We start from the raw sequence: 25098 nt of genomic DNA, 5'->3' as shown, positions 1-25098 counted from the left end.
ACCGTCGGAAATATGAGCAGAGCCCCGCGGAACTCCGGACGTCTTTGACAGACTGATGTACAGGGAAATCCGTTACTGCTCGAACCTTCTCCGGTTCGGGTTGTACTACGGAAGCATCGACGAGATGTCGTAGCTCTATAATCTGTCGGCGCCAGAAGTGGCACTTCGATGAGTTTAATTGGAGCCCAGCGTAGCGGAATACGTCAAGGATAGGTGCGACGCGCTCAAGGTGCGTCTCAAATGTAGGAGAAAACGCAAGGACGTCGTCGGAGAAACAAAGACAAGTTGACCATTTGAAACCTTGAAGCAGAGAATCTATCATCTGTTCGAACATGGTGGGACCTATGCATAAACCGAACGGCATAACCTTGAAATGGGAGAGGCCATCTGGAGTAACGAAAGCGGTATTTTCTTGGTCTTGCTCGTCGATGGAAATCTGCCAATAACAAGATCGAAGGTTCATGGAGGAAAAGTATTGAACACCGTGAAGACAATCAATAGCGTCGTCGATTCGTGGTAAAGGGTGAACGTCCTTTTTTGTAATTCAGTTGAGGTGGCGGTAATGCACCCCAAATTTAATCGGGGCCGACGCCAGGCTCGTGCCAAGGCACTGCTGCGCTCCTTGGGTGGAACGAGGACTACGCGCTTTGTAGACGCTGCAGAATACACACGAGAACACCGGTTCACGGCGGTAGTCGTAGACGTTAGCTCCAGACTTACGCACGGGTGTAGTGTCGCAACGGAATACCCCGAAACAGCAGAAGAGGTAGCGATTGCGCTTGCGCTTACCGACCCCCTCTGCGAGGTAGTGTTTAGCGACTCACAATCCGCAGTTCACAACTACGCGCGGGGGCGCATTTCCTCCGAAGCTCTCCAGATTCTAAGGAAAGCTGGTCGACAGCACTTCGATAACACCGCCATCATATGGTTTCCAGCGCACGTCGCCACCCCCACCGATGAGGGCCTCATTAACTTGAACAAGGTAGCACACCACTCTGCGCGAGAACTGACCCGCCGCGCAGAATCGGGGACCGCCTCTTCGAGTTCGGAGCTGCTGGCTCAAAACACGCGAGAACGCCTGGTCAGGTACAATGACATTACCAAGCACTACCAGCTAGGCAGGCGGTTGCTGCCCCCACCTCACCCCATGCTGAAACGTCGCCAGACAGTCATCTGGCGACAATTGCAAACACAAACATTCCCCGGTGCGGTGCGATTGCAGCACATTTTCCCCGCGCAATACCCGACTGCTCTTTGCAAATTATGTCAGGAAACTAGAGCGATGCTGTCACACATGCTGTGGGAGTGTCGGGTTACATCAGCTACAATGGCAGTAGCTCCGGAGGCTCTTGCGTCGAAGTGGGCCGCGCTCTGCGCAGCTCCAACCTCAAGACACAAGAGTGGGCTGTCCAGAAAGCCCGAGAGGCGGCGACGAGGCAAGGCCTCGAAGTCCCCTCATGGGAGACCTGAGCCCGGGTCATCAAATTTGCCGGATTCAGAATAAAGTTGTTTCCATCGAAGCGGTAATCAACGCAAAAACACCAAGGGCCATCTTCCTTTTCGACGAGCATGACCGACGACGCCCAAGGACTCCACAAGGGCTCAACAATGCCTCTGGCGTGCATCTTGTTGAATTCCTGCTGAATAACTTGCCGCTCTGCCGTTGACGCGCGCTACGGTTGGCGGTGAATGGGAACAGAATCAGCAGTGTTTATCCGATGCTTAGCAAGGGACGTCTGACCAAGTTTTCGATTGTCAGTGTCACATATGCCACGATAGGAAAGCAATAGGCGATATAGGGTGGCTGCTTGGTCAGGTGCGAGGTCCGGAGCAACCATGGGACGTAATGGGCCGTCGACGTCCAAGGCATCCTGCGGGTAATCAGGAGGAGCTATAGACGCGTCGGCTGCAAAAGCAGTGACGTGGTCATCTGTCACTGACCGGAGCATGGCCACCGCTAGGCCTTCAGGTAACACTTGCTTCGTCAAGCCAAAATTAATAACGGGGAGACACATCCGATTGGCGGCAAGGGTTACGACGGATTGTGGCACAGAGATATCACGCGCCAGGAGCAAATCACGAATAGGTGCGACGACACAGTCGCCATCAGGCACGGTTGCCGTTGAGGCCAATTCAACAGTTAGGGCTTTTGGAGGTAAGCGAACAAACGCGGTAGTGCAGATAGTTTTCGATTGTTGGGGGCGAACGTCTGAAACTGGAGGAAGCTCGAGGCACAGCGTACCTTTAGAACAGCCGATGAGGCCATAATGCGTCGTCCGAAAATCGAGCCCCAAGATTAGGTCATCAGGGCAACTGGACAGCACGGTGGACAGAACTGGAACATGGCGGCCAACAATTCCTATGCGAGCAGTGCACATACCCGTGACGGCAACAGTGGTGTTATTGGCGATGTGTACAGCTCGAGTGATGGCAGGCGTAAGAACATTGAGGCGACGACATAGGCTAGCGCTCATTCTGGACACTTGGGCTCCAGTATCATTTAATGCCGTCAACGGAACACCCTCTACGGCTACTTCAAATAAATTCGTGTTGGTGAGGTGCGTCAATGAAGGATTTGGGGAGGACAAACGTAATGCCGCACTACTTCCAAAAGCTCCACGGCCTAGTTTTCCGTCCGGGATGGTCCATAATTGTTCCGGCGATGAATAGCGGCGTAGCTGGGTCTACGGGGACCGACGGCGCTGAGGTGACGGCGAGCGAGCAGGACGACTGACATCGACGGATACGTCAGAGGTGTGAGGCTTACGGTGAAGCGAGTAACGGCACGGATCGGCATATGGGGGCGAGGAGACGGGGAAAAGGAGCTCGAATACGGCGACGTCCAGGAGGTAGGGCAGTTCGCCGCGAACAATACGTGTGAAATGCTCATTAAAAGGTTGTGAAGCAGTAAGGTCAACGCAAGACGACGTCTCATCCGTGTTAGGGAGCCGAGAGAACTGTGGAATGACGCGGCGGCTTTTGGCGAGCTCGAAGCGGCGGCATTCCTTGACAATAACATCTATGGTGGGCACATTGTTTAAAACCAACAAGTTGAAGGCGTCGTCTACGATCTCTTTAAGTACGTGACCAACGTTGTCAATCTCGGCCATTTTCTCGTCAACTTTCCGGCGAAGAGCGAGCACGTCCTGTATGTACGAGACATACGTTTCAGTAGAAGACTGAACTCGGGTAGCAAGCTCTTTTCTAGCAGCCAGCTGTGGACCCGTGGGATTTCCAAAAAGGTCGACGGGCTTCTCCTTGAAAGCACCCCAGCTAGAGATCTCGTTCTCGTGTGTCCGGAACGAGACACGAGGAGTTCCGCCTAACTAGAATAGGACATTGGCTAGCATAATGCTAGGGTCCCAGCGGTTGTTTTGGCTAACACGCTCATACAGGTTGAGCCAGTCCTGAACGTCGACATTATCTTGGCTGGAGAATATGTCAAGGTCGCGGGGATTGGCAACGGTAACGTACGTTGTTGTCGGGGTCGCAGGAGTAGCTGGAGACGAGGTGCCGTCACCGGGAGCCATGGCAAGAAGCAGGACGGTGCGGCCGCTTTGGAGCTCCATGGCGAGGACAGGGAACGGCACCCTCCACCACAATGTTACGCGAAGGACGAGTCATTAAGACGAGCAACTATTTAGTGGTTACATTTGCAACATCGGTTGCAGCGCTGACTGGTTAGATTCCCAGCGCGAGCCCAGTTCGTTCTTCCCGCGCGAACGAGGCGCCCACGCGCCTCGTTCGAATAATCAAATATCACAGGCGTGTAGCACTATGACGTGGCGCGAAGTGACGTAATTTTACTGGTAAGCATTGCATTTGCCGTGAAAGGAACCTCGTGTTGTTGGCCTGTTTCACAACGTCTTCGATTGAAGAATAGGCCTTCCTGCGCATGATTTCTATATGCTGCTGCAAAAGCTGACTACCTTCTGCTTCCCCTTGCCATCATTACTCAAGTTATGGCTAAGTGCAAATTAATGTAATAACGTGTATTTCCCTTTTTAGTACAATGTTCTTTTCTCCTACCATGTCTTTTTTATTTTTTTCAGTAGTAATGAAGATGTCACGCATTTCATATACTTTTGTGCAGGTTTATAAATATGTTCTAGTATTTTTTTCTTGGTATGGCTATCAATAAAACAGTCTTAGCATTTTATTAATTTTTAGTTATTTTGCGTGTCATTGTTTTTTCTGTTACCAGTAAGTTTTCCCTTTCTTTACTTAGCATGACTATGTCATACACGTAGTCCACTTTTGTAGAATATCTCGCTGTGTATATCAGAAGCTCTCAGTGCGCATATCATAAGCACTCCTACACTTTCGTCTTTAGGGAATTATATAAAAATCTTTTATGTGTGTCTACATGAAACGGCCTTTGCGTTCTCTCCAGTTTTATTTATTTTGTTATTTAACTGTCTGTGAATTTTTGTATTGTTAAGTACCCATGTATATTGACACGTGTACTTATCTCTATCGGGCGACCACGTTTCGCCGCCGAACAAATGTTATCGCACAGCGCGGGACGCGCCTGCATGTATCCGAAGTTTCTGGAAAGATATCGATGCTTCTATCCGCTATCTGTTGTCGCCGAACCTTGTGTTATCTGCTTTCATCGCGTGACGCGAATGATGTAGAACTTTGTGGAAGGCACGCGGGTCCGAACGATTAGACAAACCGAACACTCGACGACTGCTGTATAAAAGCCGACGCGCTTGACCCGCAGATCAGATTTCGACGATCGCCGACTGTGTTCGCCGCTATCGTTGCGCTTTAAGTGTAGCCTGTTTTGTGGGCACAGGTTCGCCCAATAAAAGCTACTTTTGTCTTTCACAGTACTGCTACTGTGTTCATTAACGTCACTACCACGTGACATCTAGTGGAGGTGCTGGGTAGCCATTGGGGTTGCTTTGACCACGATCTTCTTTGTCGACTCAGGTAGAAGTCCTTGCTCTGGGGGCAGTCCTTGCAGTCTGCGGCTAGCACGCTGGTCTTGGGCGATGTTAGTTTTGTCCTCGGGCTGCGGGCTTGGATCGCCGCTTTGCGGGGGCGTTCGGTACATGAACGCACTAGCACCTCCACCAGATGTCACGTGGTAGTGACGTTAAAGAACACAGTAGCAGTACTGTGAAAGACAAAACTGGCTTTTATTGGGCGAACCTGTGCCCACAAAACAGGCTACACTTAAAGCGCAACGATAGCGGCGAACACAGTCACGTGTACTTATCTCTATCGGGCGACCACGTTTCGCCGCCGAACTTTTGTAGAATATCTCGCTCGTGACAATATGTCATGAATTTTTCAGTTTTGTTCATTTTCTGAGCATGTATCATACCAAGTTATGCGAAAATATTTGTTTTCGGAAGCCGAAGTCAATAAAACTAGGCCGAATATCTATTGTGTTGGAAGGGGAATTTATAAATGTTATAAATTTATAAATGCTGGCACTCTCAGAGTATGGACAAGAGTGCGTGCATGCTAACGCATAAAGAACCCACGGCTCACCACGCGCCAGTTCACAAACAGTGCCTATAATAGCGTGAGCGCACCATTTAAAAAAAGAACATACGCGCTGCTGCGCCGTGGACACACAACCAGAATGCAAAAATGAAGGGACATAGGCAAGGGTAGAGAGGGGGCGGACCGGGCTGCTGTTCCTATCGCCACCGCGACGTAAGCAATCGCGTGCGCCGCCATTTTGCCAAAGTATTGCCCTCCTGCTTGGGCCGTAACTGAAGGGGACCTTGGCGCTAGTGTCACAAGAGCCTCTGGTTAAAAACAGCCAATGGCAGCCATGCGGAAATTCACCCCAGGGATTTGCGTGCAAGGCGCATGCGTTGAGAATTCAAATAGGCGCGGACAGACGGCGCGCCACCATTGCTAAGATTGCGCATGCGCAAGAGCTCTGCACGACGAGGGTGTGCGCGCTCCGAGGAGTCCGAGTGCCTTTTCCTTTTTGATTTTTTGTCTTTCTCTCTCTCTCTCTCTCAGCGCCATGCGCGCAGAACTGGTTGCTTTTCTTATCATTTTTCATTTTTTGTCATGGATGAAAGAGATGCGCTGGCACGTTGTATTACAAATGCTGTGGGCTATCGTATGGAACTGGAACGCACACTTGCATAAATGCGCTGTTTGTAAAAGCCGTTACAGTGCCCGTCAGTGGTTTGCATTATCGCCAGCGACCATGAGTAATACAGTGCATTTCTAGCATATCTTCCAGCGTACCGTGAAATGTGATACCCGCACATATGTTAGTGCAATTTTTTGTTCTGATGACAGGTCAAAGCAATCAGTACAGCAATGACGTACTCATATGTGCCCGCGCAGACATATCGCCCCTGCGAAATACTGGGTCAACTCAGACAATTTGGCACATATTTTAAGTGAATGAGAACCTATGATGAGCTTATGATGCAAGATATCTGTCAGCAAAAAAACCACCCGATGTTAGTGATGCAGCCGAGATATGAGGACAACGTGAAAAGTACCTGATAATCGCACGAAACACAACGCGCACACCACATGCGCGACATCGGTCATCGCACACTAACAAATCTGCGTTGTCAGCTACAAACATTACGAGTATTTGTGCTGTTACTTTGATGCCTGTTTGGAATCCGCTTGAAGCTAAAGTTTGCGTTCATAACATCTATTGTAACGATTGGATGCAGTCTTGTTTTGGTCATTCTACTGCCGCAAAAGTCATGCTATGACAACTGTGAAGGCTGTTTTATGATTGCCGAGAAAGACTACGTAGATCATATTATGTGGTCAACAAATGCGGAGGTGTATACTATGTGTATATTAAAATCTACAAATAGGCGCTGCAGCAATCGCAGCAGTATGCAAGTTCATTGGCTTATACCAAACGTAGCTCCGTATAATTCACCGGTACCTGCGCTTGGTTACAGCGTAGACGGGTTGGGCCGAGATTACAGACTTTTGTCTATAGACAATCTATAGAAGGCATGCATGCCTGAAGGAATATGACTTCTACAGTATCGACTGTTTTCTAGTTCATCGCACGCCTTACTACAATCGCTATACGGGCTGTTCGCTCAAGTTAACATGACATTTTGTGACGTCCCGCCCTATATGGGCTGCATCAGCGGTGATACAAGAAACCGTGGAGAATGATTCGAATTGCAAAGTAGTATACTAGGTGTTTCACCTAAATTGAGCCAGACTTTAAGATATGCAAATGCTATGTAGCTGGAGAGAACTAAGGTGATGTTGTTTGCCGTCGCTTGGAGATAGATTTTTTTTTCACTGATTAGAGAACTAGTCTTAATTAATCAACTTCTCAATTATTAAAATGCGATCAATGGCCGCAATGAGAAAATTGATGAGCAATCTGCGAAACTCCCGATAGGGCTTTCTGTTGCTCAACAAGTGCTCCGTAAAAGTGTTTTGCGAGGGTGAAGAAGCCCGCGATTAAACGCAATGTGCCTCCAGCGGCCAGTTGCGCAGCAATAATGTACATACATATATATATATATATATATATATATATATATATATTGTGTGTTTTTTTGCGTGTGTACGTGCTTATCTGCATGTGCGTGTGTGAAGAACTAAGTCGCCTGCGAATATACAAAAAAGAAATATACACCTTGTCGACTTTTGTCAATAGACAGTCTATAAACCAAAAATCAATAAGGATACCAATAAGCATAATCAATGGAGACTATCAAATTTTTTTTACAGGTAATGTATAAGGCGAAAGTAGGCAAAAAGAAAGAAGCCTCATATTGACTTTCTTCTATAGACCGAGTATAGAATGGGAGAAGACAAAAAGAATGCGAAACATTAAGAACTTTTGTCTATAGACAATCTATAAACTGGGAGCAAAAAAACGCAATCAACGCCTCATCGACTCTCGCCTATAGACAGTCTAAAGACCAAGAATGAACAACAATAAATAGAGACTACATCCACATTTGTCTATAGGTGGTCTATAAAGTGGAAATAGGCGAAAAAAAACTACTTATCAACTTTTGTCTGTAGACAACCTATAAACCGGGAGTAGACAAAAAGAAATAGAAACTGTATCGACTCTCGTCTATAGACAGTCTACAGACAATGAATGGACTAAAGCAGAGACTGCATGGACTTTCGTTATAGGTTGTCTATAGAGGGGAAGTAGACAAAAAGAAACTAATACCTTATCCAGTTTTTTCTATACACGATCCATAGAATGCGAGTAGACAAATAGAGATAGAAACTTTCTTGACTTTCCTCTATAGACAGTATATACACAAAGAAAGGACAAAAATTAATAGAGACCGTTTCGACTTTCGTGTATGGGTAATCTATATAAAGGAAGTAGACAAAGAGAAACAATCATTTTATCGACTTTTTTCTATAGAACGACCATGGAGTGCGAGTGCACAAAAATAAATAGAAACCTTATCGACTCTCGTTTATAGACAGCCTATAAACAAAAAATGGACAAAAGTAAATACATGCTGTATCGACTTGTGTCTCTAGGTAGTCTATGGAGGGGAAGTAGACAATAAGAAACAAATACCTTATCGACTTTTTTCTACAGACCGGCTATAGAAGTCGAGATGACAAATAGAAATACAAACTTTATTGACTCTCGTCTATAGACAGTCTATAGACTTTTTATCAACAAAAGACCAAATCTATGGAAAGGCAAGGTTGTCTATAAAAAGTCCATAGACTTTCTACAGAAAGTCTAAACTCATTTTTGTAAGGGTAAGAACTATTTCTATGTAAGCCGAGTTGTGTCTTGTAAATAAAATGCATGAATAATCTTATTCTGACATGTTGTGTGGATCGTATTGCTACGGAACAGTATTTACGATGACGAAGAGGCGAGCAGTGTGAAGACGACGACGACGACTATTAGAGGCTAGCGCGGGCTTTTACCTCTTGGCCAAGTGCAGCGCATTGTAAATATATATTGGTATATAGCTTTTCGTCTGCTTCATCCTACGTAACATATTTGGTGGAGGTGGACGTTCCCTGTACCTAGTCACGAAGCTTCGCAGTGGACGGTACGTCGAGCCTTCCATCATGGCTGCCGGCGACGACAGCTCGACTCCGCCGGCTCCGACACCTGCTGCCACTTCGACGACTTACATCACTCTCCCCGCTCCCCGTAATCCTGGCGTATTCTCGGGCAAAGATGGGGAAGATATCGAGAACTGGATCAGCCTGTACGAACATGTCAGCCGCAATAACCGGTGGGACCCTACAATCATGCTCGCCAACGTAGTCTTTTACCTCGGTGGCACACCTCGAGTTTGCTTTCGGACGCACGAAGATGAGCTCACCAGTTGGGATTTGCTTAAGCAAAAGCTCCGAGACTTGTTCGGCAACCCCTACGGTCACCGACTTGCCGCGCAGAACGCCCTTTCTGGCAGTGTGCAGATGTCAACAGAGCCCTTCGTCCCCTACAGTCAGGATGTCTTTGATCTGTGCCGCAAAATTGACGCACACATGACTGAGTCAAACAAGGTTTCCCACATCCTCATTGGCATTGCCGATGACGCTTTTAACTTGCTGGTTTTCAACAACGTGGCAACGGTGGATGCAGTTACAAAAGAGTGCCGCCGCCTGGAACTCGCTAAAAGCCGACGTCTCGACCAGCAGTTTGCCCGTCTGCCCAACGCCCCAACGACATCTTCCTGTGCCGACGCTCCTCGTACCAACAACACTGGCGATGTTACCAGGATCGTCCGGCGTAAGATCGAAACCGCCTCCTATCCGGTTACCTTCGACTCCAGCCCCTCCAACGCACCTGCAGTCATGGTTTCCGTGATCCAGGCAGTTGTTTGCCAGGAGTTCGCAAACATGGGTCTTCACACCATCTGCTCGGCCCATCGCCCTGATACCCACCCGGCTTCTTCGATTGCGCCCCGTCCCGCATCTTCTCACTCACCACGGTTCCGCAACCCATCTGAATGGCGCACTGCTGACGACACGCCTATTTGTTTTCACTGCCATCGAATCGGGCACACTTCTCAGCACTGTCGCAGTCGCTGGAGTTCCCCGACCCGGTCTACTTATACTGCCTACTCTAACCTCCCCCTCCCCCCCAGGTGGCCCTTCTCGTCCCTATGCCGCACGCTCCGATAATGTTGCCACTGATTCTCCTGCGCCGAACCGCCCTGTTCTCGTTCGCCTTCGCCCCAATGAAAACAATCTCGCTCTCCCCAGCCCCGTCGCTCCTTTTCGTCGACTCCCTTCGGACGCCGCTCCCAGCCGGAAAACTAGATGATGCAGCGCCTCGAGGTGACGCTGCATTGCTCCCTACGCCTCCAAATCCTATACTGGCATTGTTCACTCATCTGAACCTTCTTGACGCGCAAGTACACGGTGTTTCTGTGTCTGCTCTTATGGACATTGGGGCGCATTTGTCGGTAATGAGTGCTGACCTTCGTAACCGCCTGAAGAAAAAAATCACACCCACCACGACGCCTGTTGTCCGTGTCACCGAAGGCGAAACAGCCCCCGTAATTGCTATGTGCCGCCCGCGTCTACTTCGCCGATCGCTCCACTATCGTGCTTTTCACGGTCATCGCTCACTGGCCCCACATCATCCTCGACTTAGACTTCGTCTCCGCACATTCTGCTCTCATCGATTGTTCCGCCAGTACTCTCCGCCTCGACCTGCCTGTTCCGGATCCCGTTCAACCACACTCCAGTCGCCTCAGTTCCGTCGACTTCGTTCAATTGCCACCTTCGGCACTGACTTACGTTGACTTAGTGTCATCCCCACCAGTCCCCCACGGTCACTACATCGCGGCTCCTATGCAAGACGACCTACTTACACAAGGGATCACAGTACCTCATACAGGTTCACCTATAACAGTGAATTGCGTCTGCCTGACAGTGGTCAATTTTGTCTTGACGACACAAGTGCTGCCACGCGGGATGTCTCTGGCCCAGCTCTGCTGATTCGAGGATCACTGAGTAGCATGTATTGCAGTAGACGACAATTCAGCCGATCCTCCTCTGCCGTCGCCTTCGGCAACTTGTACCATCGCCGACTTACAGAAAATGATTGCGCCCGACATGCCGTCCAAGCACGCTCGTGAGCTCTACAACGGTTTCTTTTCCTACCACGATATTTTTTTTTACTTTACCGATCGTCCCTAGGCCCAAACTACAGGTGTTCAACACCGCATTAATACCGGCGATGCCGCTCCTATTCATCGCCGCCCGCGTCGAAGTTCGGAAATTCACGCCGAAGTTCGGAAAATGCATGCCAGGAACATTATTCAACCGTTATGTAGTCCATGGGCGTGACCTGTTGTGCTGGTAAAAAAGAAGGATGGCTCATGGCACTTTTGCGTGGATTATCGGCACCTTCACAGGGTTCGGAAAAAGGATGTGTATCCCCTACCTCGGATTGATGACGCCCTTGACTGCCTGCACGGTGCTCGCTGTTTCTCCTCTATTGACCTTCGCTCCGGCTACTAGCAGATTGCCGGGAACGATCTTGACCGCAAGAAGACTGCTTTTGTCACACCCGACGGGCTTTATCAATTCAAAGTGATGCCGTTCGGTCTATGTAACGCTCCCACTTTTGAACGCATGATGGACTCCCTTCTTCACGGTTTCAAATGGTCCACGTGGCTGTGCTACTTGGACGACGTTATAGTATTCTCCCCACCTTCGCAACGCACCTCGTGCGCCTCTCAGCAGTCCTGAACGCAGCGAAGTGCCTATTCGGCCGTCGCCAGCTTACCATCCTTGGACATCTCGTTGACGCGAACGGAGTGCAACAGGACCCAGGGGAGATCCATCCTATTACGCAATTCCCTGTTCCGAAGTGAGTCAAGGATGTGCGCAGCTTCATCGGCCTTTGTTCGTACTTCCGCCGTTTCGTGAAAAATTTCGCGGCCATAGCACGAACACTAACCAAGCTATTGAAAAAGACGCTCCTTTCCAGTGGTGCGATAACGAGGCTTCTGCATTCTCGTATCTAATCGACCTTCTCACAACGCCTCCCATTTTGGCCCATTTCGATCCTTCTGGCGCTACCGAAGCCCGCACTGATGCCAACGGTCACGGAATTGGCGCAGTACTGGCACAACGCCAGCGCGGCCACGACCGTGTTATAGCTAACGCCAGCACGCTCCCCTCACCCTAGGAGCGCAACTATTCCATCACTGAGCGTGAATGTCTGGCCCTAGTTTGGGCGGTTGCGAAGTTCCGCCCATACTTATATGGCAGACCCTTTTCCGTTGTCACAGACCATCACGCGCTTTGCTGGTTATGCTCATTGAAAGACCCTACAGGAAGACTTGGTCGCTGGCCTTACGCCTCCAAGAATATTCGTTCTCTGTCACCTACAAATCTGGCCAACTACACAAGGACGCTGACTGCCTGTCTCGCTACCCGGTAGACGTGCCTGACGACGCCGACAGTAGGCGCGCCGACGGCATTTTCTCTGTGTCTGCCTTCGCTCACATCGCCGATGAGCAGTACCGAGACCTATCGCTGAGAGTACTTATCGAGCGTCTGCGCTCTACACCTACAGTCGCGTCCGTCCGCCGATATGTCCTCCAGGGCGGCATTCTGTACCGAAGGAACTTTCTCCTTGATGGCCCTGATCTTCTTCTTGTCATGCCAAAACATCTACGACAGACTGTGCTCTTTGAGATGCATGACGCACCCACTGCAGGACATCTTGGGGTAACCAGCACATACGACCGCGTCCGCCGCCGCTTCTATTGGCCTGGTCTCGCTCGCTCCGTCCGACGCTATGTTGCTTTTTTTTTCTTTATTACCGACATGGCAACAAGGCTACAAAAGAAGACATTTTAACAATACACAACGGTCACGAGAAAATCTCTGCCATTGGTTGGCAGTCACAGGGCTAAAAACGCTTGAAATTCGCTAGCTCAGTCATCACACTGAGCCATGTTGGTTTTTCTTTTTGCAAATTATACATTTCCTTAATATGACAAATGCTTTCGACGAAGTATTCTCTAACAGGCCGGGCATTGACATCGGCATGTCTCACGGCCATTCTAGTTTTCCATAAGCTATGTAAAGACACGAGCATGAACATGTCATAGGGTACTTTGTCTTCATTTAGAGTAGGCAAGAAACGAATCCCATATGGTGTAATCGGCAAGTCCTTCTTTAGTGTTCTCTGTAATATGTCCCAATGGAACACAGCATCCCAGCAGTCAAGAAAAATGTGTTCTACTGTTTCGGCTTTCCGGCATAGTAAACAGTTGACGCTCCAAGGCACGGAAAGGCCTTTTTCATCTAGCCACGGTTTCACAGGTAAAGTATTGGTGTGTAGCTGGAAAAAGAAGGACTTTACCGACGGGCGTACTGGCATGCGTTTTACTCTTTTTAGTGCATCTTTTTCAGGTCCAATGCAGAACATCGAGCGATACAATGGCACCGGCAACATTGTGTCTACCAGCTCCTTATATAAGCGCTTTCGTGGTACCCTACTTAAGTATTCCATGGAAAACCGAACCTTTAACAGCTGAAAAGCCAAGACTACCTCTTTTAGGAAACCGCGCGCTCTGCCTTGACTGCACCGATGTGACGATACAATAAACTCAGGTATAGTTTCGCTCAGCCTTGTTTGAAACATAGTTACTAAAAATGGGTCATTTTGGTCCCGCAAGAAAACAAACCTCGACACAATCTGCCTAATGAACAAATGTGCCAGACCTAATCCTCCATTTTTAACCGAACGAAAGAGATTAGTGCGACTGGTGCGCTCCCAGCTTGAACCCCACACAAACACTGCGAGCACTCTGTGTAAACGTTGTATGTTAGCCCTTGACATGCACAACGCTTGGAGCACGTAAGAAAGTTTAGCGACGGCAAACAGGTTGCACACTGTCGCACGAGCAAACATAGAGAAATTGCGGCCTCCCCATTTACGTGTACCTTCACGAACCCTTTCAGTTTCGGCATTCCAGTAATCAACGGCGTCGCGGTAGTGCTCAAGCGGCACCCCTAGGTACTTTGCCGGCGTGACTGTCCAGCGGATATTTGCAAACGTACTCGGATGGTCTTCCCAGTTGCCGATCCATAACCCTAGGGATTTGTCAAATTACTGCCTGTAATCCCTGCCAGCGTCGGAAAACACCTCAGGTACTACGTGCCGATCATCTCCAGCCGATCACCGTCCCTGTGGAACCGTTCTATCGTGTCGGATTAGACCTCCTCGGTCCCTTTCCCACGTCAAGCTCCCGGAACAAATGGGTAGCCGTCGCAACTGATTACGCCACCCGTTACCCTATCACGTGGGCTCTCCCTACTACTTGCGCCACTGACGTCGTGGACTTTCTCTTGCGTGACATTATCTTGCTTCATGGCGCCTCGCGACAGCAGCTTAATGACCGTGGTCATAACTTGCTCTCGAAAGTTATCGTCGACATTGTGCATTCCTGCTCCACTCAACACAAGCTGACTGCCTCATACCATCCTCAAACCAATGGCCTGACAACGCGGTTAAACCGTACTCTCACCAATATGCTGTCCAAGTGTTTTTCAAGAACCACCACCACTGGGACATTGCCCTTCCTTAGGTCACATTTGCGTATAATTCTTACCGGCACAACACCGCCGAATTTTTTCCATTTTATCTACTGTACGGTCGCGAACCGACCTTGCCCCTTGACACGGCACTTCCTCCTGCTGTGATCTCAACAAGCGAGTATGCGCGCGACGCCATCGCCCTCGCCGGCCATGCACGCCAGCTTGCCCGTGCTCGACTGACAGCCTCGCAAACCACTCAACAGCGTCAGTACAACGCCCGCTACCGCGGCATACAGTTTTTGCCTGGTGCGCTCGTGCTCCTGTAGTCGCCCTTTCGTCTAGTCGGACTTTCAGAGAAGCTGCTTTCTTGATGCATAGGGCCTTACCGCGTGCTGCGCCAGGTGACGCCTGTGACGTACGAAATTGCTCCTGAGTTCAACCTCGTACCCTACACTGGCATCTAGTGATGTCGTGCACGTCAGTAGGCTCAAGGCCTACTACACTGCTTCCGAGTCCGGCCTTTAGTCGCTCCGGGATGGCGCTTTTGTCGCCGGGGGCAGTGCTGCGGAACAGTATTTGTGATGACGAAGAGGCGAGCAGTGTGAAGACGACGACGAGGATTGGAGGCTAGCGTGGGCTGTTGCCTATTGACCAAGTGCGGCGTGTTTTCTTGTAAATATACTTGTATATAGCTTTTCTTCTGCGTCTTCCTACGTAACAGTGTATAACGATAGACAAGCTAATAAAGGTCATCCGGCTAGGCCAGTGGTAGTAGGTGTTCAGAGCTTTGGCGGCTGTAGGGTCCAGAATTTTTTTTTTTTGAGATAGGGCATGGTCGGTGAGTTTATGGCTCCTACCAGTAAAGTTTTAAGACAAAAGGCTGTCCAGGCAAGGAGAAACACAGGACGAAATGCGCAGTGCACCGGTACTACCAATGCAGGTCTACTTTGGATGGATGGATGGATGGATGGATGGATGACATAAGCATCCCCTTTTGGACGGTGTTGTGGGTTTCGCCACCACGTTCCTGTTATTATGTTGCCTAATGTCCTACCTATGTTAAAAAAGTAAAAAGGTAAAGGAGAAAGAAACTCACGATGAATTTTCATAACGAAACTTTCTGAACCTCTACTGTGAACTTTATTTTTGCACGCCTCCGTTGTTTGTAGTTTCCCTACTTTTCTTCCACCAATCTCCCAAAGGCCGCTTTCTAATCTCTACTGCGGACATGGCTACATACTCCCTATTTTCGCTCAACCCAAGTGCTTCTAGAAGGCCAGAGATACCTAAATTGGCCACTGGGCAGGTATCTTCACATTCTGATAAAGCATGCTGCATCGTTTCCCTAGCTTTACTGCAGCAAGCACGTGCTTCTTCCTTCTTATCCTGATCGCGCTTAGAAAAGAAATGAGCTTCCGTTTGAGTGGTCATAAATTTTATTGCCTGACATCGTTTTTCCCCTTAAGTAGTTACTCATTATCTCATTACTCATTATCTCAGCCTCTCTGGCTTTGCGCTTGACGTTCTGTGTTGCCATATTGCCCACCAAAGTGGTTGAATACTTACTGGTAAGATTCCTAGTTCCTTTCCTCCACTGTGAATCAATGTTTTTCCTGAACCTCGTGGATTGCCACGGCCGCACATGCGGGGCTCGTGGAAGGTATCAGCGCGGTATGGCCGGAAGTGCCACAAGATTGATATTAAGGCGGTTTAATGGCTCATTGCCAAGGTCACCTGCCTTTAGCAGAAACTGTCACAGCTTTCCGACCTCCTGATTGGTCTCCTCTGTATCGTGACGTCACTGTCGCTAGGCGCAGGTGTGCGCCTCCAGATTGGCTTCCGTGCGTGTCGTCACTGTCGTCAAGGGCGGGTGTCGGGGTGGTTCGGAGCCACGCGGGATGACTCTTCACGTCGGCACGCGTGGCGGCCGTGTGTTCGACGGTGCGCCTTGACGTCAGTGTCGTCAGGCGCTTGAGGTGGCCTCCCGATTGGGAGCTGTCTGGCGTGACGTCACTGTCGTAAGGCGCGCGTGGCCACCATATGCTTGGGTGTGTTGTGGCGGCGGCGGTGGCGGCAGTTTACTTTGCGGTATCGTGTGGGAAGGATGCCCCGTCTCGCCAAACCAGTGTCGCCCAACACGCGACATGCGGCAGCCGCTAAACTCAAGCGGCGTTCAAGAGAGACTGACCGTATACGTCGCATGCATCAGGGCGGCGAGGCGCGTCTCACACGAGAATCCAGGGACGCGACGGGCCAACGCAAGAGAGGCAATGCGCTTGAAGTGATTTGCTGCATCTCCGGGTACCAAGGCAAATGAAGCTCTGAAGCGCCGTGACCGCCATCTTGCCGCGGCAAACCGAGCAAGTACAAGTCAATCGAGCCAAGTGGATGTGAGGATGGGCCAACTACACCTCGACACAGCCATGGAAAACGCGCCTCTTCCTGATCCACAAACGGCGCTGCAACAGTTACAGGCGGCCACAAACTGCTTTAACAGACACTTATTCCAGAACGAGTTCGGCGCCACGTGCTCTGTGTGTGATCGGCTGTGGTTCGCCATGGACATCCGTGTAACACCCGCATGTATTCACGAGCCTCCGTGGTGTTTCCGACGCAACAAATCGCCATTGGCAATGGTGTCAGGCTTGTGCCCTTTCACACTTCATTCACGACAACGTGTCTTCCGTTTTTTCGTTTGCGATTGGTATTTCAACTTCGAAAAAAAAAGTCCTAGATGAACCGCCGACACGGGATGCATTTGGCCGGCTGTTACTGCCGAATTTTATAGCTGTTTCTTGTTTTTTCGTGCAAGGGAGCTGCGACATTTTCTTACTTCAAAGATCCGTTTCAATCGACGGGTCTGTGTCAGCCTTCGGCGGTATCACTTATACGTATGTCCATAACACATCGGCGCTCATCGCTTCTTGTCCAGACACTGTAGACAGGAAAATAATTTTTTATTTAAAACATCGATGCGAAAACTCAACTACAGAGTAATTTACCCTTCTGATACTTGTTGATTTCTGAGGATGTAGACTAAGCTTGGGCGGAAGGCAACGATCTCCGCGCGGCTACCTGGCAAGTGCTAAAATTTGTTTATTTGAACCTCAGAAACTTTATCTATTATTTTTACTATACTATGACAAGTGGAATCGAACGAATCGCCTAAGCTTTGTTACCAGTTCGATAATATCAATCAGTGGCAGGCTTCCTGGGGTCTGTTGAAACACGTCTGAGCGACTTGTGGGTTTCGTGTCGACTCCCCAACGCTGCGACAACGGCGAGAACTCGTAGTCCGCGGTTGCGTACAAACTGCTCAAGAACGAGGCGTTATCTGCGTTTGCGTAATTGCTTTCAAGGATATCGCTATCTGCCCATCCAAAAAGGAAATGTGAAGAACGAAACTGATATCTTCAGTGTGACATATGCATGCATAAACGGGCAGCTCACGCACCGTAATTCGTAGCTGCAACACAATATAGCCATTTATGAGCCCAAGTTATAGCGTTATTCAGGACAATCGACTCGTATCCACTGATTTAGCTTAATTAAGTATACAGTAGTGAACAGGGCCTTTAGTCCTTGCGTACATGAACCAGTGAAGCACATACGCAACCGGCGCCATTTCCAGTACGAGCCATCGAACTGCAGCGAGAACCGTGTGCAGCCAAAACCGGTGCGCCACGTCGTCGCAGCAGTGAAACCAGCGTCTCGTCCAGCGTAGCCAAGCTCTTATCCACCAGTGTCCCAGTGATTCCCAGCGAGCGCCCGGTGCGATACAGTGTAAAAACAACTCGCTGGTTTCGCACTGGAAAGCAATGGAAGAAGCTAGTATTTGCAAAGGGATACGAGGACATTACAAAGCGCGAGGTTGAAGTAACACTAAAAACGTGTACTTACCTTTTTCCGGTGACAGCTTTTCGCTGGGTAACAAATGTTAAACGTTATAGCACGGCGCAGGAAGCGCCTGCAACTATCGGAAGTTTCTCCGAATCTTATCGATGAATATGTGCGTTTTTTTGTTGTCGCCGAACCTATTGTAATCTGACGCGAAATGTGTAATACTTTCCGGAAGACACGCAGGTACCGGCGGTCACTCTGGAACCATGTTTCACTGCTTGGGCGATGTTGGTTGGAAGATCGCGGACTGTGCTCGCCGCTATCATTGTGAACCCACGTTACCCGTCTCGCTGAGCACTAGTTCGCCCAATGAAGAGTTTGTCGTACACAGTTGTGTTCTTGACCGTCACTACAAGGTTACAGAATGATGAGTTTGCATAAATCGGAAGTTAGTATGATTGATGGCGAACGAACAATTTGATAGCACCGGTTCTATCAGCGTTACCTGAAGAAAAGAATATTTTACGATTGAACAGTAAGATATAAAACTTTTTGAAGCACATAAATACTTTGGCGTTGTTGTTGTATTGTCAGACTTACAATAGGACAGAAATGTGCCGCGAATACTTTCTAAGAGATTATAAGCCCTCATTTCGTCTAAACCCATCACAAATTCTGCATCACCCGACACAAAAATACTTGCCTACGCCACATTCAATCGTCAGTTAGTAAATGTGGCATGGTCTGTTATTTAACTCATACCAAGCATTCCATAAAAAGCCTAGGAACCACAGAAACAAAAGCAATAACAATACGCTATTATAAATACAGTAGCACTGTTTCTCTGAAAGAACTCGTCAACCAAGCTGGACTTCCTACAATTCACTAGCGTTCTCAATTTTTACGCTTGAAGCACGTTGGTAGTTACGCAGGGGGAACGACGTTCGCCCTCTATATCACTTGGCAGCCATGCAACGAGAACGAGGATATGTTTCTCTCTTTTTCCGCCTTGTGGCAAAGGTATTCACACACACGGCAGGAAGTGTCCGCCATCCACAAGCGTTGGGATTCGAACAAGACGGCAGCATTCGCTGCTTAGAATACTGGTGGAACAAATTAGGAGAAAAGGCTGCTAGTTGGCCTAGTTGAAATGTATTCATGGTGAGGATAGTTCAGTGCAAACACAAGGGTCAGCGAAAAGAATTGCGCCACACGAGCGCTTTACCGCAGCTGAATGTTTATTGGGATCTACCGGAAATATTTACACATACAAAAAGAAAAGGAAAACAAGCCAAAGACCGCAGAATAAACCAAATCACACCCACTACGCAGTATCTTCGGAATTACAAAAAAAAAAATCAATACAGACGTGACGCATTGACAATCGGCATGGGCACTATAAAACGGCTTATCAATATAGCAGCACTCCTTTCATGTAGGATTCGTGATTGCTGTCTAACGCATGCGTCTTTGCATTTCCTAATGAAAAAAAGCCTCTGCTAGTTCGCGTGTTGTCTACCGCTGGCTTTAGTACAATCTCGTAATTGCATGGCACACACCTGTCGCCGTCGTGAAACAGAGCTCGTGCCGTGCACTTCGTTTCTTCGTCCCTTGTCTTTGCGCCGAGGTATTGTTACCGTGAAGTAGAAAGTAGATTCAAATAGTTGGAGTCACTGTAAGCGTAGTTAATGGTACAATGTTATGATAGAGGTTTGAAATACGAAAGTTAAGATAAAGACTAGCAAGGCAAATTGACTGTAAAAGTGGTCATTCGGGCCAGTTGGATAGACAACGTCAAATGATCTTTTTTTGTGCTACAAGACACAGACAAAGAAAAGTGCGTCCTGTAATCCCCCCTTCATTTTCCGTATGTCCTAGCGCTAGAAACATTTGGCAAAAGGCTAAATATCGATATATTTACTAAAACCAATTAATCGAATAGGCTATGTGACTATTTGGCCCCGTCGCACTTCAGAGAGGATAGAAATAAGCATCATCATTATCAACAGGTTATTAGCGCCATCCATTACCGCCACGGGAAAGTGACTCCTTTGCTCCATGGCCTGCGCGCACTGGCAGGTTTTACTTCCGCGCTTGGCGGGGGTGTCTGCACCTCGCCGGCTGCTCCGTGCAGCATTGCTACCAGGGTTCTACTAAGAAACATGAATGTTGTCCTTGGTGTCAGTGTTTGTTGGCTTCTTATTATGTGACTATATATGCATGTATATATAAATTTCTGTGGAAGGCCCAAATTGAGAGAGACAAAAGGAAATCAAGGAATTTCTTGGATGTACACAACGTGATTACACAAACCTTGGACCTTCCTCTCCAGCCACCGTTTTCACAAATTGAAACGTCCTTTTTTCACATTGTTTGCTGGAACTTGTATTGCATGATTAAATCTGACCTCGCGCAAGTGCAGCCGATGGCTGCGTCTATAGAAGACGCCTCGTCTGATCGTGGTCAAAGTTGAGGATGAACTGTGTTGAAAGCCTTGTTGGCACTGGTTCCGCTTGCATCTGCAATGTGCCCCTGCGTTATGAGTGACAAACATGCGCGTGCTACACGCTCGTTTTAGACGCGCTTTTGACGACATCTCTGCAAGGGGCACGACACCGCGTCAGACATGCATCAAGTAACAGTTCTGATTGTGCAGGGCGCTCTACTCTGTGGAATCGCTTGCTGGCCGGCTACCCACCGTGAGCTTGGTCGCGAAACGCCGATGCCACCTTTTCCTGGATCACTGCTGCTTCCGCTGATTCCGGATGCTACCGATTCATTTATCTGGCAACGTGGTTCACCGACGATGGTCGACATCACATTCAGCCAGGAATATAAAAGCGACCGAGCAGCCGTTGGATTTGGGCACCGCACCGCGTCAGACATGCATCAAGTAACAGTTATGATTGTGCAGGTTAGTTACATCGACGGTGTTACTTGTCCTAAGAGTGACGATTGCTGTCTTTTCGCGGTGTCGTGCCCAAGTTCCGCGCCAAGATGAACAGCTTCCTTTCGAGAGTGTCGCGTTGTTGTTCCTCTGCCCTGAATTTGTTGCTCTTACTTGCCGGTGATATTGAGTCAAACTCTGGTCTTTTCCATGAACAAACAACTCAAGAGCAATTGCTTTCTTCTCTGTTGGAAACCATGCGTAGGCTTCAGTCAGGCAAGGCTGCAATACTGGATGAACTCAAGGGCGTCAAGGAAAAACAAGTTGCGACAGATATGACAATTAAGCAGCTCCAAGGTAGAATCACGTAACCAAACCGATATATATGGTCTTGACCTTGCGCTGCGTGAAATCAGCGTAAAGCTAGAAGTTAAAAGGAAATGTGACGACGCCTAAAACAGGCAGCGTCGGTCAAACCTGCTATTCTTTTGTCTTCAGGATGACGCGAAAGAGAACTGGGATGGCTCGGAGAAGAAAATAATTACATTTTGCTCTAATCATCTAGGAATCCCTGTAACCGAATCCCAGTTTGAACGCGTACATTGGTTGGGGAAGTTTGCTGTTCACAAGCAAATGCCCATCATTGCAGAACTAACGTTTTTTTAAGATAAACTGCGAATTCTGGCATCCGCGCAAAAGTTAAAAGACTCTAGTTATTCTATTCGCGAAGATTTTTCTTTGCCGACCAAGTTAGCTAGGCGGAAACTACTAGAATTCGCCAGAAACTAGAATAAGAAGAGCAAAGTGGTCGCTGATAAACTGCGCATTGACAACAAACGTCTTTGATAGCACGACTAACTCAGTTGTGCTGTCAGCGAGATAGCTAGACAAGAGCAAATGCATTCAGGAGCTGCCTAGGCCATCTAGCACTAGTCAACGGCTACCATTATCATTTACTAACATCCGCAGCCTGCTTCCTAAACGTGATGAAGTGTGTTCTTTTTTGGATGATACTAACAGCGATATTGTGGCACAGACAGAAACCTGGCTTCATAAAGATAAAGATGTAACGGACAATGAAATTTTCCCTAACCAAAATAGCTATAACATATACAGGCGTGATCGTTCCGTTAAGATAGGTGGCGGTGTCCTTATCGCCACCAGGAAAGCGCTTGCTTCATACCACGTACATAGTGATTCTTCTCGGGAAATAGTGTGGGCCGCCTGTGCAACGGCATCGGTTAAGGTATTCGTTGGCGTCCGCTACACACCGCCAGATTCTGATCTCTCCTTCATTATTAAATTTCATGCCAGTATTACTTCTGCCACCCAAGCATGCCCAGCTGAATTCATTTACCTGGTGGTGACTTTACCTTCCTGCACATTGACTGGCGGAATTTGTCAACCTCGTTCCGCACCTCAGCGGAGCTTATCAGCCTTGCTTTCGACTTTAATTTTCTTCAAGTGATAAATCAACCAACTCGCGGTTCTTACGTTTTACATCTTGTATCCTGCAGCGCCCCTGAAACAATTGGCGAAGTTCTGTACTTCGATGGTTTTAGTGACCACAAGCTTATTCATTTAGAGCTTAATGTCCCATCAGCGTTTCAAGGTACTTCAACCAGGCAAATTCGCGACTATAGTAGAGCCGATTATAAAGAAATGAATAATAGGCTTAATGACTTTTTCATTCAAGCATTCTTGCCCTCATTTTCGAGTAGCTCTGTTGAACACAACTGGGTGCTTTTTAAGAACATGATAAATAATCTAGCATACAAATATGTTCCCTTGATTTCTATCTCAAGTGAGAAATCTAAACCATGGTTTACAAAAGCTCTCCATCGTCATCGAAATCAAAAGAAACGTGTCTACAAAAAGGCCAAACTCGTGTCCACACCATCGGCTTGGGAAAAATACAGCGTATGCTTAAAGTATTATTGTTCTGCTGTTAGCGTTTCTAAGGATAAATATTTTTCTTCGACCTCCCCTCTCTTTTAAAATCCAATCCCAAAATGTTTTGGTGTGTGATATCTCCCGACAGTGCTAGTAATCATATTTGACTGTCCGATGATGACCATCTGCCACTTTCTCATAGTGAATGCCCTCATGCATTTAACAGGTACTTCGCATCAATATTTACAAGGGAGGATCATTCCAGCATACCCGTTGTACCTGATCATGATTGGCAATATATGCCCCCTATTAATGTCACCGTTGAAGGTATCGCTCAACTCATTGATAACCTAAACATTTCTAGAAGTGCTGCTGTTGACGACATTGTCACGTGGTGGTGACGTAGAAGAACACAGTAGCAATACTGTGAACGACAAAACTAACTTTTATTGGGCGAACCTGTGCCCACAAGAGAGGCTACACTTATCGCACAACGATAGCGGCGAACACGGTCGGCGATCGTCGAAAATCGCGTCGGCTTTTATACATCAATCGTCGAATGTTCCAGACTAATCGCTGGGACCCGCGCGCCTTCCACAAAGTTCTACACCATTCTCGTCGCGCACACATGCAATCAGATTACCCAAGTTTCGGTCACAGACAGTGGATCGAACCATCGATAACATTCCAGAAAGTTCCCACACATGCAAGCGCGTCCTGCGCTCTGCCATAACATTTGTTAGGCGGGGAAACGTGTCGCCCGTTAAAAACAAGTACACGTGTCAACATTAACTCTAATATATTAAAAAGCACTACATCAATTTCCAGACAAATGCTTCGCCTCCTTTTCGAACAATCAGTATCATCTGCCTTGCTCCCTACCGACTGGAAAATTGCCAAGATCATCCCTGTGTTTAAAAGCGGAAACAGAAAATCACCCGAAAACTACCGTCCCATTTGATTGGCATGCATATGCTGTAAATTACTCGAACACATTATCACTTCTCACATTTACAGTCACCTCGAACATAATTCCTTCCTTTTTCCTGAAGAGCACGGCTTCCGAAAAGGATTTTCTTGTGATACTCAACTGCTAAAATTCATGACTGATTTGAATTTTAACATGAACGCTAACCTACAAAGTGACTGCATCTTTTTTAGATTTTGCTAAAGCTTTCGACCGCGTTGCACATTCCCATTCGTTTTGAATATTATCTGCTACTTGCCTAGATTCGTTTACACTGTCATGGATTCGCAACTTTCTTTCTTTCCGCCAACAGTTTACAACAGTTAGCAATTTTACTTCATCACTCTGTGACGTAAATTCTGGTGTACCTCAAGGCAGCGTTCTTGGCCCTTTATTGTTTCTCATATATATTGTTACGTAGGAAGACACCGACGAAAAGCTATTTACAAGTATATTTACAAGGCAATACGCCGCAGTTGGCCAAGAGGCAACAGCCCGCGCTAGATTCCAATCGTCGTCGTCGTCTTCTTATTGCTCGGCTCTTCGTCATTGGAAATATATCCCGTATCACTACCCCCGGTGGCAAAAGCGCCCTTCCGGAGCGACTAAAGGCCGGACTCTGAAGCAGTGTAGTAGGTCTTGAGCCTACTGACGTGCACAACATCACTAGATGCCAGAGTAGATGACGAGGTTGAGCTCACAGGAGCAATTTCGTACGTCACAGGCGTCACCTGGCGCAGCACGCGGTAGGGCCCTGTGTATCGCGAAAGGAGCTTTTCTGAAAGTCCGACGTGACGAGAGGGCGACCACAGCAGCTCGAGTGCACCAGGCGAAAACTGTACGTCATGGTGGCGGGCGTTGTACTGACACTGCTGCGTGGTTTGCGTGTCCGTCAGTCGAGCACGGGCGAGCTGGCGTGCATGGTCGGCGAGGGCGATGGCGTCGCGCGCATACTCGGTTGTTGAGGTCGCTGCAGGAGGAAGTACCGTGTCAAGGGGCAAGGTCGATTCGCGACCGTAGA

At 48.2% G+C, this 25098-nt stretch overlaps 2 protein-coding genes across 2 annotated transcripts in view; both read right to left on the bottom strand.

Moving 5' to 3' along the window:
• Positions 1 to 25098, bottom strand: part of SerT (Serotonin transporter) — a 698017-nt gene that overhangs the window by 485989 nt on the left and 186930 nt on the right. The window lies entirely within an intron of this gene.
• On the bottom strand, positions 12849 to 13875 carry LOC142576648 (uncharacterized). Its single transcript, XM_075686869.1, has one exon. The coding sequence runs from the start codon at positions 13862 to 13864 to the stop codon at positions 12857 to 12859; it is 1008 nt and encodes a 335-aa protein (XP_075542984.1). The 5' UTR covers positions 13865 to 13875; the 3' UTR covers positions 12849 to 12856.

The sequence above is a fragment of the Dermacentor variabilis genome, chromosome 3 (genome assembly GCF_050947875.1).
Source record: "Dermacentor variabilis isolate Ectoservices chromosome 3, ASM5094787v1, whole genome shotgun sequence".
NCBI lineage: Eukaryota > Metazoa > Arthropoda > Arachnida > Ixodida > Ixodidae > Dermacentor > Dermacentor variabilis.
The sequence above is the reverse complement of the archived record's forward strand: the minus strand, read 5'-3'. Positions and strand labels throughout refer to the sequence as shown.